Genomic DNA, 14,698 nt, shown 5'->3' on the forward strand with positions numbered 1-14,698 from the left:
CTGGATTGTGTCCAGGTTTTGCCTATTACACATTGTATTGCTATGAACATAAGTATACACAAATCTTTTTGGATGGGTGTGTTTGGTTCCTTAGGATATATCCCAATGAGAGGAATTGCAGAGTCATAGGAAAGATCCACTTTTAGGGAGTTCTCCAGACTGCTCTCCACAGGAGTTGGACCAGTTTACATTCCCACCAGCAATGCAGGAGGATTCCTTTGTCCCCACAACCTCTCCAGCATTTGTTGTTGTTATTGTTTCTAATGTATGACATTCTCACAGGAGTGAAGTGGTATCTCATTGTTGTTTTTATTTGCATTTCTGACAAGCAATAACTTGGGGAATATTTTTCATATGTATATTGGCCTTTTGGATTTCTTCTGTGGTGAATATTCTGTTCAGACCCTCCGCATTTTTTGGATGGGGTCATTTGTTTTTTTATTGCTGAATTTGTTGAGCTCTTTATATATTTTGTGTATTAGCCTCTTGTCTGATGTATGGCATATAAAGATCTTCCATTCTGTAAGGAATCTCTTTGTTTGGGTGGTGGTTTCTTTTGCTGTGCAGAAGCTTTTTAATTTGATGAGTCCAATTGGTTTATTTTTTATTTAGTCTTCTTTGTAATTGGATTTGTATCATTGAAGATACCTTTAAAATTTAGGTGTAAATAATACTGACTATTTTTCTCTTAAGTAGTTGATGGTTTCTAGTCTAACATCCAAGTCCTTAATCTATTTGGAATTTACTTTTGTGTTTGGTGAAATAGAGTGGTTCAGTTTCATTCTTCTGCATCTTTCAACTCACTTTTCCCAACACTATTTGTTGAAGAGACTCTCCTTTTCCCATTTAATAGTCTGGGCACTTCTGTCAAAGATTAGATGTCTGTAGGTGTGGGGGCTTATTTCTAGCCTCTCAGTTCTATTCCACTACTCAGTATGTCTGTTTCTGTTCCAGTACCAAGCAGTTTTGATTACAGTGGCCCTGTAATACAGTTTGAGATCTGGGAGTTTGATGCCTCCAGTTCTGTCCTTTCTTCTCAAGACTGTTTTGGCAGTTCTAGGTCTTTTCTGGTTCCAGATAAAATTTGTAACTTTCATTCTATTCTCCTTAGAAAAAAATTGTTTGGGATCTTGATGGGGATTGTATTAAATTTGTTTATGGCTATGGGTAGTATATTCATTTTGATGATGTTAATTCTTCTAACCCATGAACATGGAATATCTTTCCACTTCTTTGTGTCTTTTTCCTTGAATAGTGACTCATAATTTTAAGTATACAAGTCTTTCACTTCTTTTGTTGGGTTTACTCCTAGATATTTTGTTGTTTTTATTGCTATAGTAAAGGAGATTGATTTCTGGATTTCTTCTTCTGCTAACTTGGTGTTTACATAGAGAAATGCTACTGACTGTAGTATGTTAATTTTGTAGCCTGACACATTACTGTATTGCCTGATAATTTCCAAGAGTTCTTACTGCATTCTTAAAGGTTTGTTTTTTTAATGTATACTATCGTGTCATCTGCAAATAGTTTGACCTCTTTTCTTCCAATCTATATGTCTTTTTTCCCCCTTGTTTCCTGCCTGATTGCTATAGCAAGAAGTCTCAACCCTGTGTTTAATAGTAATGGTGATAGTGGGCAGCCCTGTCTAGTACCTGATCTGAGGAGAAATGTTTCCAGTTTTTCACCATTGAGTATGATGTTGGCTGTAGGTTTGCTATGTATAGACTCCACTATCTTGAGGAACTTTCCATCTATTCCCATTTTTATAGTGTTTTGATCATAAGGGGATGTTGTATTTTGTCAAAGGCTTTCTCTGCATCTATTGATATAGTTATGTGGTTTTTGGCCTTGATTTTATTGATGTGGATAACAATGATTGATTTATGTATATTAAACCAACCTTGCATCCTGGGATAAACTTGATCATCATGAACAATCTTTTAAATTTACTGATGTATCTGGTTGGTGAGGATTTTGCTTAGTATTTTAACATCTATGTTCATCAGAGATAATGTTCTGTAGTTTTCTCTTTTTGTTGTTCCCTGTCTGCTTTTGGTATCAAGAGTGATGTTGGCTTTATAGAAGCTGGGAGGAAGTATTCCTATGTCTTCAATCTTTTGGAAGACTTTTAAAAGTAGAAGTATTAACTCTTCCTTGAAGGTTTTGTAGAGTTCATTTGTAAAACCATCTGATCCAGGAAGGTTTTTGATAACTTTCAATTTCTTTGGTTTTAATGCTATTTATTTATGCCCTAATTTTAGTTATTTCAGTCATTCTGGTTGCTTTAGGGTTCCTTTGTCCCTCTTTTAGGTGTCTTTAAGGTGTGCAGTCAGGTTGTTAATTTGAGCTTTTTCTTCTTTCCTAATGTGTAGTTGTATGGGTGTGAACTTCCCTCTCAGTACTGCCTTAGCTGTGTCCCAAATATTTTGATAGGTTTTGTCTTCATTTTCATTGAATTCACAAAACCTTTTGATTTTTTTCCCTTAATTTCCTCTTTGACCCAGTAGTTGTTACGTAGTGTACTGTTGAATTTCCATATTTTGGAACTTTAATTTTTTGTTTGTTGTTTAGTGTTAATTTAATTCCACTGTGGTCTGAAAAGATGCTTGGAATGATTTCAGTGCTCTTGAATTTCTTTACACTGTCTTTATGGCCTAACATATAGTCTGTCCTTGAGAATGACGTATGTGGACATGAGTAGAATGTGTATTCCAGTTTCTTGGGTGAATGACTCAGAAAATGTCCAGTAGTTCTAGTTTATCTATCTCTTCATTTAGTTCCCATGTTTCTTTATTGATTCTGCCTAAATGACTTGTCAAGTTGAAAGAGTAGGGTATTCCCCCCTATTACTCTGTTGCTGTAGTTCTTTCATTAGATGTTTGATATATGTAGATGACCTCTCATTTGGGTGCATAGATGTTAATAATCGTTAAGTCCTCTTGATTGACTGATCCTCTGAGCATTAAGTAATGTCCACCCCTATCTTTTTTTAATTTTATTTACTTTAAGGTCTGTCATCTCAGATTTGAGACTAGCTGTTCCTGCCCTTTTTTGTGGTCCATACTACTACTACTAGCGTTTGCCCTTCTTCCTTCTTCTTCTTCTAGCGTTTGCCCTTCTTCCGTAGCCAGTCAACAGCATCAGGTTGAAAGCTGTCAGGAGCTGCTTGTTGCTGGCTTTGAAAGTGACTGGGATCCATGTGGATTCAGTCGGCTAGGAAGGATCGTCAGTTTCCCCAATGAATGGGTACTCACGGGATGTACCACGAGAAGGTTGATCCAATGCATCCCTGCCCTTCTTCCGTAGCCAGTCAACAGGGTCAGGTTGAGCCTGATGTAAAGTTTCGAGACCTCCTTTGAATCTGGAGAGGTGGCAGTCGTTGACTATGTGGGTCATAGTCTGTAGCCGCAGGGGCAGTTCGGGTCGTCTCTGGCTCCCCAGCGATGGAACATAGCGGCGCACCGGCCATGGCCTGTTCTATAGCGATTGAGGAGGGCCCAATCATAACGTGCTAGGTCAAAGCCGGGTTGACGCTTGCAGGGGTCTGTGATGAGGTGTTTGTTCTTTACCTCAGCTGACTGCCAACTCTCCAGATTCAAAGGAGAATTAGCTTGTATGATAGTTTTCTGTCCTTTCACTTTGAACCTGTTTTTGTCATGTTGAATTAAGAAGGATATCTGCAGACATCATGTGATTGGGTTGTGTTTTCTGATCCATCTTCCTACTCTGTGCCTTTTAATAGATGAATTCAGGCCATTGACATTTATTGATATTATAGATTTAAGATATTTCAGTGCCATTATTCTAAACTCTAAGAGTGTTCTGATATATGGCATGTTTATAGTGATGTTTTGATTATTCATAGGAGACCTTTCAGAACTTCTTTTAGGGCAGGCTTGGTGATAGTTGATTGCTTCAACTGTTGCTTGTGTTTTCACTCATCCATGGCTAGGCGGGTTCAAGTAATTCTGATCTGATCTTGTTGTGTTCTCAGGTGATTCTGTTTGTTACTCTGAATCTTTCCCATTTTAAAACCCACTCTTTACTCCCCAGATCCCCTTGGCAACTTTAATTTCGTAGTCCCAAGTCCAAAGATTTCTCTTAACTTTGTTTTCCTTGTTTTGTGTCATTATTTACCTATCCTATGTATGAAATCATTTTATATTTTCATTTATATAAGTGCCTTTAGTCAACAACTGCCACCTCTCCAGATTCAAAGGAGGTCTAGAAACTTTACATCAGGCTCAACCTGATGCTGTTGACTGGCTACGGAAGAAGGGAAAACGCTAGTAGTAGTAGTATAAGTACCTTTAGGATTTCTTGTAGGTCCAATTTGGTAGTAATAAATTCCTTTAAATGTTATTTGTATTTAGGTAGTGAGAATAGTGTAGCTGGATAGGGTGTACTTTCTTAAGTATGGAGGCCTTTCCCATTTACAGTTTCAAATCTGTCCTTCAGTCCTTTCTAACCACTAACTTTCTGTTTAGAAATCAGCTAATAGTCCTAATTCCTTTTGGGGTGACTCTTAGTTTTTCTTTTGCTACTTTAAAATTCTCTATTAGTCTTTGAACTTTGCCAATTTAATTATTATCTGCCTTGGTGAACTTAGGTTTGGATTTATTTTGTCTGGAATTTCTTGAATCTGTCTGTCTGCTTTGGGGAAATTCTCAGCTAGTATTTTTTCAAATAATAGTTCTAGCTCTTTCTTTTCCTTTTGGAACCTCTGATGTGAATGTTGTTGTTCTTGATATCACATAGCTCTCATATTATCTTCATTTATTTTAGTACATTTTGCTAGGTTTTCTTGATGGTTTACTCTACCTTATTCTTAGTTTCTGTCATTCTGCTGATGGGCTATACTGTATTTTTAGCCCAGCTACTGTATTTTTTTCTCTCTGATTTTTGTTATGTTTTCTCTTATACTTTGTCTAGTTTTGTTGAACTTTTCTTCCATTGAGCTTCTCAATTTAGTGGGCATCCTTAGGAACATAGTTTTATGTCTTTTTGTTTATTAGTGATTTAATATTGATTTAAAAATCCATAAGATAATAGGGATATAATTCCACACTGTTTCTACCACCAGAGTTCTGTGTTTCCATCCCCTCCACTGGAAGCTGCAATAGTTCTCCCAAGGTCACAGATATAGATAGACATATATATACACACTTTTTTTTCAAATCTATTTTTTCTGTGGTCCTGCCTTCTCTTCCACTCTAAGTCAAACCTATGTCTATTACGACTTCCAAGTGTCCTTCTTATCCTCTTCTCTCTCGGGGTCCTGCTGGATTGGGGTTCAGAGCCCTCTGGTCATCTTCCCCTAACATTTCTCTCCCTCTGGGAGTTGGAACCAAAATTATTTTTGCGGTGCAGAAGGTGGGAGTTCTGGCTTCTGTAATTGTTTCTCTGCTGGACATGGGCATTGGTAGGTTGATCCATACTCTCAGCCTATTTCTGTCTTTCCATAGTGGGGTAGGGCTCTGGAGAGGTGAGGTCCCAGGGTACATTGGTGAGGTGGTCTGACCAGGGAGGTCAGGATGGAATCATGATAGCACCTGCAACTTGGTGGCTGAAAGGGAATAAGATATAAAACAGTTGAGGTGGGTGGGGAGAGGGGGAGAATTCAGGTCTTGGAACAGGATGGCAGAGGACCTAGGGAGGATTTTGTATTGTTATGTGGAAAACTGAGAAATGTTATGCACGTACAAACTATTGTGTTTACTGTCTACTGTAAAACATTAATCCCCCAAATAAATTTTAAAAAAAGATATAAAGCAGGACAAAGTGGTTAATAAAGAGAAACCAAAAAGCAGGAGTAGAATAGGTAAGAATAAGGATTTCAGGGTGGGACGAAGCTAGGAAGTCTACTTTAGGTACGCTCCTAGGAGGGTTTATGTCTTCTTTATTAGGTTTACATACCTCTGTTAAATTTGGGGTTTTCTTTCAGCAACTGATAATGGTCCAAGAGTGTGAGTAATTTTCTCTGTCTTTTCACTGCTTGATGTACCGTGAGGACCTGAGCTCAGGGTATCCACAGAAACTCAAGTGTTTCAAGTACTCAGAAGTCACTAGATTACCAGGGCTGGGGAATTTAGGCTTTCTATGCAGCTGGGCCCTCATTCAAGGTAGTGACAGCTCTGCCCACACTCTTGGTCTTGCAGGCTATGAGCTGGGAGTCCACCCCAAGGGTCTCTTACTGGGGAAATTATTCTATTATGACTACATGTAACAAAGCTCTGGTAATCTTCCAGGTATACAGTGGTGAGAGAGCTGCCACTGTGGCTTAACCTCTCCCTCTTAATGGATTTTAATTTGTCATTTCATAGTGTGGCAGAGTTGTAGGAATAGAATTGGGGTGCTGGGTTTTTAGGACAGCTTCCTCACCTCCACCCTGACCAGAGTGTATTGCCTTATAGATCTCTACTTTCATTTTATTGTTGCATGTTAGGGATATCTAGGGAGAGGGTAAGTTTGTGTCTTGCTGCCTACGTTCTGTCTGCTGTTGTGGAAATTATAGCTATGCTTGTTTCTCCATGTGGTGGTATAACTTCATTGCTGATGCTGGGGAGAAGAATATGCAAGTTTTCTATATTTGACCAGCTTGGCCCTGGCCTGCCCCTCCCCCTCATTATGGAGCATTTAAGATCTGGGCTGGTTTTGTTAAGTATAGAAACAAAAGTCTAATAAGTTAGACATAAACTTCTACTAGGATTCCAGGCTTATTAGGTCTAAGAGGGCTATTAAGCACTTTTACTTTGAGTTACATAATTGCCCCTTGCTCATGTACATTTGTACATAGTAACCTAAACCCTGGCCTGTATCTAGTATCTGTAACTTTGTTAAATGATGTGCTGCTTAAAGTGAAACTAGGTAATGGCTATTATTCTTATAGCTATACATATAGTTGTAAATATATTTAGTTTATATATATTCCTTCCCTTTTCTTTTTCCTCTTTTCTCTCTGGATCTTGATGGAATTGGGGTTAAGAGCCCTTTGGAAGTTAGCCTTTCCTCTAACATTTCTCTCCCTCAGGAAGTATGGCCAAAATTTTTTTTTGGGGTGGTTATAAGGTGGGAGTTCTGGCTTCTATAATTGGTTCTCTGCTAGACACAGGTGTTGGCAAGTTGATCCATAACCCCCCCCCCTTTGTGAGGTTCCAGGACACATTGGTGAGGTCATTTGCCTAGGGAGTTAGGGTGGAATCATAGTAGTATTGGCAACTTGGTGGCTGAAAGGCAGTAAGATATAAGGCAGGACAAAATGTTTAGTGAACAGGAGCTATAAAGCAGGAATAGAGCAGAAGGAAGTAGGGATCTTCAGGCGGATAGAAGCTAGGAAGTCTATTTTAGGTATGTTCCTAGGGGCCCATGATTGTGGTAATTTTTGGTGGAGCTTGATAGCTAACCTACAAATAGACTAAAAATAATTGTCTGGGAAGATGGTGTCAAGAGTTGAGAAAGACTAGGAAGCTGTATTAGGGCAGAGATTAGCTCCCAAACTAGAAGAAAATATATAAATACAGTTAACTATTTACCATATCGATGTGCCCCTGGGAAGCTTGGATAATTAATTCTTAATAAGTCTATTGTTTACTTGTTTTAAAGGAGAAATATATTTTGTTAAGTACTTAATAGTATTGGTTGAGCTGATAGGATGTAATTTTGGAAAATCAAATTTAGCATTATGAAGCAGGGACTGAGTGGGGATTAAATTTAGTTTATGAGTAGGAAGTGACAGTTTAACACAACTTACTGAGTTGGTTATAGAATTTGTGTTTCTAAACTTAATGGAATTCATACCAAGCATTGGCAGGAAGGTCTTGTGTTTATTGTTTTAGAAAGTTGGATTTTACCAGTCTAACAGGAAGTTTTGGCACTTGATTGCTTTTGATTTAGCAAAACTGCTATGTTTCAGGATTCTACACATAATTTTTTCTAAACATATGACTTAACTCTTATTTCTCATTTTAATTTTTTATTCACTCACCTCTCTTAGCCCCCACCTCAGTGCTTTTGTCCTTTTAATTTTTTGTCATACTGAGGACTTACATGTGATTCCAAATATCCTGGGCTGTCATTTTCATTTCTTTTAATCTAGACATATTTGGAGAGAGAGGGAAGGAGGGAAGGACACCACTGCATAGCCCACTGTCTGTTGACCTTTATTTGCTTGGCACCAAAGTACTCCCTTGTGGTGTCAGGGCTCACTTAGGGCCTTGCTCTGGCGGAGCTCTCTCTCAGCTCTTAAAGGTTAAAATTTACTCTGTGTGTGTGTGTGTGTGTGTGTGTGTGAGAGAGAGAGAGAGAGAGGGAGAGAGAGAGAGCGCCCCACTCAGCTCTTACATATGTAGTGCCAAGTATTTAACCTGGGTCCACTGTACTACCCCTATGGTCTGAAAGCTAGTATTTAAGCTCCTTTAGGTTGTTTTGTTTTTAAATTAAGTTTATTTATTTATTTATTTTCCTTTTTGTTGCCCTTGTTTAACATTGTTGTGGTTATTAATGTCATTGTTGTTGGATAGGACAGAGAGAAATGGAGAGAGGAGGGGAAGACAGAGAGGAGGAGAGAAAGACAGACACCTGCAGACCTGCTTCACCGCTTGTGAAGCGACTCCCCTACAGGTGGGGAGCCGGGGGCTCGAACTGGGATCCTTACGCAGGTCCTGGCGATTTGCACCACGTGCGCTTAACCCGCTGCGCCACCGCCCGACTCCCCTATTTTTTGTTTTTATTGAAAGAGAGGAAGAGAGAGAGCAGAGCACTGCTCAGTGCTGTCTTAAGGTGGTGCTGTGGATCAAACCTGAAGTTTCAGAGCTTTATCTTTGAAAGTCTTTTGCATAGTTATTATGTTGTCTTAACCACCCTTTTAAAAGTGATTTTTAAGGTATTTTAAACTATTACTCTTTGTAAATGTAAAATTTGAACCCTAAGCTTAATAACTACTGCCTTTTGGGGTGGAGGTATAGCATAATGGTTATGCAAAGAGACTCATGCCTAGAGGCTCTCAAGTCCCAGGTTCAGTCCCCCACACCGCCATAAGCCAGAGCTGAGCAGTACTCTGGTAAAAAAGAATAATAATAATAATTACTGCCTTTTTATTGCATTTCCCCATTTTTTAAAGGAAATAAATCCTTTGACCAGGTTTTTTTGTTTGTTTTGTTTTTCTTTTTTTTCCTTTTTCATGTCTTAGCTGGGACTTTACTGTTCCAGCTAGACTTGTTCAGGTAGAAAGTGAGAAAAGGATCATAACACTGAAGCTTCCTCCAGGATGGTGGGGCATGGACTTGATCTGCATGATAAAGCAGGCGCCTTCCCAGATAATCTGTCTTGCTTGCCTCTATGCCCAGTTTTGAACTGGGCTATTTTTAATTTGTTCTGAATGAACATTGAATTAACAAGAGGTTTCTGTACAGAATTGAATTAAGGCTGGAAGGGGGGTGGGCAGAGAAACGGAAATAATAGTGATAAGAAAACACAATACAGACACTGGGGCTGTTTTACAAGATAAGATTTCTCTTTCCACATACACTTGAATTTTAGTCACATGGTTGTTTCTGTGCATTACCATTGTAATTGTGTTGTCCCTAAGCTGGGTGGAAACAAGAGAAAGTACAGTGAGTCCTCACCCAGATAGGGACAAAGTTTGCCTTAGAAACAGAGAGGAAGTGCATTGACCATAGTCCTTGTCTCAAAATTGTTGGAGAGAGAACTTCATATGATTGAATGTTTCTGAGATTTATTCTTTTGGAATGTCATTTTATCCTTCGAATTGAAAAAATTAGAGCTAACAGTTTAAATCCATGTTCATTGTTTACTTATACAAAGTTAGAAGTACAGTTTAAAATGCAAAAACTGTTTGTAGAGGGCAGGGCATATCTAGCATAATGGTTATGCAAAGAGTTTCATGCCTAAGGCTCCAAATTCCCAGGTTCAATCCCCTGCACCACCATAAGCCAGAGCTGAGCAGTGCTCTGGTTAAAAAAAAAGTTCATAGAGCACTATTTATGTTTGTTTTAGCCATAAGCAGGAAATTGGAATTTAACTTCTAAAAATATCATAATGTTGTGAGTCCGGGTGGTGACTCACCCAGTAGAGCATGTGTACCTGGGTGCAAGCCTTGGTCTCCATCTGCAGGGAGTGCTGGTGGTGGGAGAGCTTCCCAAGTGGTGGAGCAGTGCTGCAGCTGTCTCCTTGTCTTTCTCTGTCTCTCATATTCTATCTAAAAGGAAGGAAGTAGAGTAGAAGGCTACTGGGAGCAGTGCAGTCATCATGCAGGCACTAAACTCTAGCAATAACTCTGGTGATTAAATATAAGTGATAATACAGTTTAAAAATAATATTGCCATGTCTTAATGGTTATTCCTGTAGAAATTTCCAGATATGGAAATAGGAAATAATGGGTTTTATTCAGTGAATGTTGTAAAATTAAATTCCATAAAATTAATTTGAAGTTATCAGTATTAAACTCTTATAGATACTGGCAGGTGTTTTGGTTTGTTTGTTTTGCAATTTTGAGAATTTTTACTATTGTAATTTTCATAGTATTTTATATATTTTTCAAATTTATACATTTTGATAAACGTTTCAGTAGTTGGATTGAAATACCAATTCAAAGTTGCCTTATAGTCATCCAGTTTAAGTATCTCTTTCTTATAGAACATACTTTCTGAAGTTAAGGACTTGAAAAAATTAAACAGAAAGTTGTATCTCCAGAAAATACCTGGGGTGTCTCTTTTACTACTAGGTGTGTCTATACTAGTTGACAGGAAGGTAAACTCTTACTGTCTCGGTGCAGGTGACGAAGAACAATTAAATTAGACAAGAAGACGATATTTCCTTTTTAAGAAAATATTTATTTATTTTTCTCTTTCGTTGCCCTTGTTGTTTTTCAGTGTTGTTGTAGTTATTGATGTTGTCGTTGTTGGATAGGACAGAGAGAAATGGAGAGAAGAGGGGAAGACAGAGAGGACGAGAAAGTTAGACACCTGCAGACCTGCTTCACAGCTTGTGAAGCGAACCCCCTGCTGGTGGAGAGCCTGGAGCTCGAACTGGGATCCTTACAGCAGTCCTTAACCCGCTGTGCTACCTCCCGACTCCTTATATTTCCTTTTAATCCTAACACCGTGAAAGACCATTTCTTTCCTCAGCCCAACCCAATTGTACTGGATTCCTCTCCTTGGACACAGCCTTTCTGGGCAGCTAAGCAGCACGTACACAAAGCACATCCTTCACAGTCGATATTGCAACATGACACCAAGACAACATCAAGAAATACGGACTTTTCCTAAGAGGCCAAACACAACTATTCATCATTCTGACAGCTAGAGTCACTTTTACAGGAAACACCTGACTCCTCCTTGCCCGCAGGACCCACTGCAGAGAAGTCACTTGCAAGACTCACCAGGACCCCTACCTGTGGCCTTCTCCACACATTGCTCTTTTTGCCTTTGGGGAGAAAAACCAAAACACCTTTCTGCTTTGCACTTGGGGAGTAACTTCCAAGGTTTTGACTCTTCCAGAATAAATTTCCTTAGCAGAAAACTCCTCATTGTTAGCAGTTGACCTTCTGTGTGAGCATCATTTGTATCCAAACTGGTATTAGGTTTATGGGGTCTGGCCTCCAGTTAGGGAGGAAATACACTTAGGATTTTCATGAGATCTAAGCCAACCTTGAGTTTTACTGCATTTACTTGCTTGGTGATTCTAATAAAGGTTTTCATAGAGATAGTAATTGCCCTTTAGTTGATAATATATTTTTTTACCAGTATATGTCTTGGCCAACTGTATATAGTGTTTCTTCTAAAGATTATCAGAAGGTGATGATAATGCTGATGGTGTCAAAAGAGATTAAGAGATGTATCTTACTTTATTTTGTTTAATTATTTGAGTAGATAAAATGATTGGGGGGAGTGAAGTAAGGGGTAGGAGAGGAAAGTGTCTATGTCTCATTTTATTTATTTTTAATGAGGACCCCTCGCCCCCCTACACACACACACACACACACACACACACCAGTCCTCAGAGCCTCAAGCATGGAAGACTTTTTTTTGTATAATTATGCTTTGACTCACCCTGGCTTAAAAATTCTTTTGAAGATGAAACTAAAAATATTGCTAAATTGCTTTATCATGTTTTTGTTTGAAGCACATTCAACTAAAGCCAATCTTAGTTATTTTTACTTTGAACCAAAACTCAGAAGTTGAGAGAAGCTAAAAATAAATTGCAATAATCATACTAATTTTGACTTTTCCATGAAAGTTGCATTTTGTAATAACAATTTAATATTTTTTTTGTTGTTGTTTTTAACCACAGAGAGGTAAGAAGACAACTGTAAAATAGGCAGTAGTCTCCAATCAGAACTCCTGTGGTCATTTTCTTAATAGTTACATGTTTATAAGGTGAAAAAGTATAAGCAAGGGGCCAGGTGGTAGCACACCTGGTTAAGTTCACACATTACAGTGTGCAAGGACCCAGGATCAAGCCCCTGGTTCCCATCTGCAGGAGGAAAGCTTCACGAGTGGTGAAGCTGGGCTGCAGGTGTCTGTCTCTATGCAATAATAAATAAAAATACTTTAAAAAGTATAAGCAGTTCAGAAAGATACAAACTAAACTCTCCCATCACTAAAAACAATCACCATAAAAGATTCCTTATGAGTTTCTCCATGAATTAGAAATAAAAAAATGTTACCCAAATGTGTAACTGATCACACACACAGTTTCATTCCTTGATTTTAAAAGTTCCCTTGGAGATCTTCCTCTGTCCTTTCATGTAGACCCAAACCTTAAGTAGCTATGCATGATTCAGGTATCCTAACTTAACTCCCTCTCTGTTCATGGGCCCTCTAGTTGATTAAAGTCTTGCTGCTATAGTTGAACAATATTCTTTCTACATTATAAATAGATGAGCCTTTATGAATATATTTCTAGAGTAGTCTTAAGCAGTGGGATTGTTAATAGGAAGGGTATGTACATTTTTAAGTTGTATTAGGACTGGGGGGACTGCTCAGAGCACAGAACTGGAATGCTTGAGGCAAGTAGAAAAAAAACCTCTCAAAAATTAATGTTAACTTGCATTTCTGTACTTAGTGAAGCTGAAAGTTATTTAGTGGTTTATTTTGGTTACTTGTGTTTCTTAGTAAACAATACTTATATCCTTTGCCTTTTTCTATATTTTTTCTTATTTATATGCCACTTTAAAGAAGGAGTGTAAGAAGAGAAAATTATACGTATGTAGATTTACCCATGAAAGAAATAGAAGTTTACTTTATAGCCTGAAGTATTTACTGATAGCAGAAAATATTAATGTCTCACATAAAACATCATTCAAGACAGTGTTTGTTTAGTGTTTGTTTATTTTATATAGATCAAGCTTCTGAAATCCAGGTGACAATGATGCTCACTGAAAGTTGCAAGCTTCGAGGTCTTCATCACAGGTGAGTGGAGAAACTATCTAGCCCTGTGTGTTATGTGGTAGCAGTGCACGTCTCCTGCATTGAAAGCTCTTGCGGATAGTTTCTTAATTTTCTGAGTATGAAAGTGAAATGCATGCTCATTGTGTAAAGTTGTAAGGTACAATGAATTATTAAATAAGGCCTTCCACTTAACCTAACTCATTACAGGAGTAGAATTTACACCATTTGCAAAGGAACAGATGGGTAATATTCCGGCTATACTTCCTTTGTTTGGATGGTAATTTTGTCTCTGTTGGTTAACAAAACAAAAATTGAGAGAGCATGTTGGGTGGTGGTGCACCTGGTTGAGCACACACATCAGCGTGCACAAGTACATGTGTTCAAACCCCCACTCCTTCACAAACAGTGAAGCAGTGCTATAGATATCTCTTCCATCTTCTCTATTTCCCCCTTTCTCTTTCAATTTCTCTCTGTCTTATCAAATAAAAGGAAAGAAAAAAGGGGAAAAATGGCTGCCCCAGCAATAACCCTGATGAAAAGAAGAATGAAAACCAAAACAAACAAAAGCAACCCAGAATTGATCAGTTGGAAGTATCCTTTTTGTCAGAGAAAAAAATGTTAGCCTAGTACTTGTGTACATGGGGGCCAAGGGGGTTTCTCCACCCCTTAGTGTTCTTGGAGCTGATTGAGAAAACATTAACACACACAAATTAATACATTAATAACATAATCAAATTAAACTACTTAAGAGTAGAGAACTTGAATAGCTTTCAATTCTAGAGTAAGTGGAACAAACCAAGTGTTTTGTTGTAAGCTAAGGAATGAAGTGGGGGGGTCTAAAATGTTGAGGGGAGGTATTGTCTCATGTGAAAAGGAAGAGATAACTTCACGATAAAACTTGCCTCCAAATATTTGCCACACCTTCAAGATAGCTCACCTGGGAGTGTGCCTGCTTTGTCATTCAGATAACCCAGTTCAAGCCCATTTCCATTGGCACTGGGGGAAACTTTGGTGTGGGAATGTCTTTCCCTTTCTCCCTCTGTTTCTGTCTTAAGAAGTCACTATAAAAGTTATTTCTGGAGATGACCCTCATGTAAAGTCTGACGTGAACTCTACATGTGAGGTGACCTATATCGGAAAGAGTCTACTCCGAACACCATGGAGAGGCCCTGTCGGAACATTTTTGGGCCAGCCATTCCTAAAGTTCTTACCCTGACAAAAAGGGCTATACTATTTAAGCACAGAACTGGGCTGCAGGGATAGATGCAGACAAAGCCTAGTTTTCTCCA

General features: G+C 38.5%; 1 protein-coding gene across 2 annotated transcripts in view; it reads left to right on the forward strand.

Annotated features, from left to right (window-relative positions):
- RYK (receptor like tyrosine kinase) overlaps positions 1-14,698 on the forward strand; it is an 89,930-nt gene that overhangs the window by 54,385 nt on the left and 20,847 nt on the right. For both annotated transcript variants that reach the window (XM_060196993.1, XM_060196990.1), the window contains exon 10: positions 13,361-13,430. In XM_060196993.1, coding sequence (XP_060052976.1) covers positions 13,361-13,430 — 70 coding nt within the window. The remainder of the gene's footprint in view (positions 1-13,360; positions 13,431-14,698) is intronic.

Source organism: Erinaceus europaeus, chromosome 1 (genome assembly GCF_950295315.1).
Source record: "Erinaceus europaeus chromosome 1, mEriEur2.1, whole genome shotgun sequence".
In the NCBI taxonomy this organism is placed as follows: Eukaryota; Metazoa; Chordata; class Mammalia; order Eulipotyphla; family Erinaceidae; genus Erinaceus; species Erinaceus europaeus.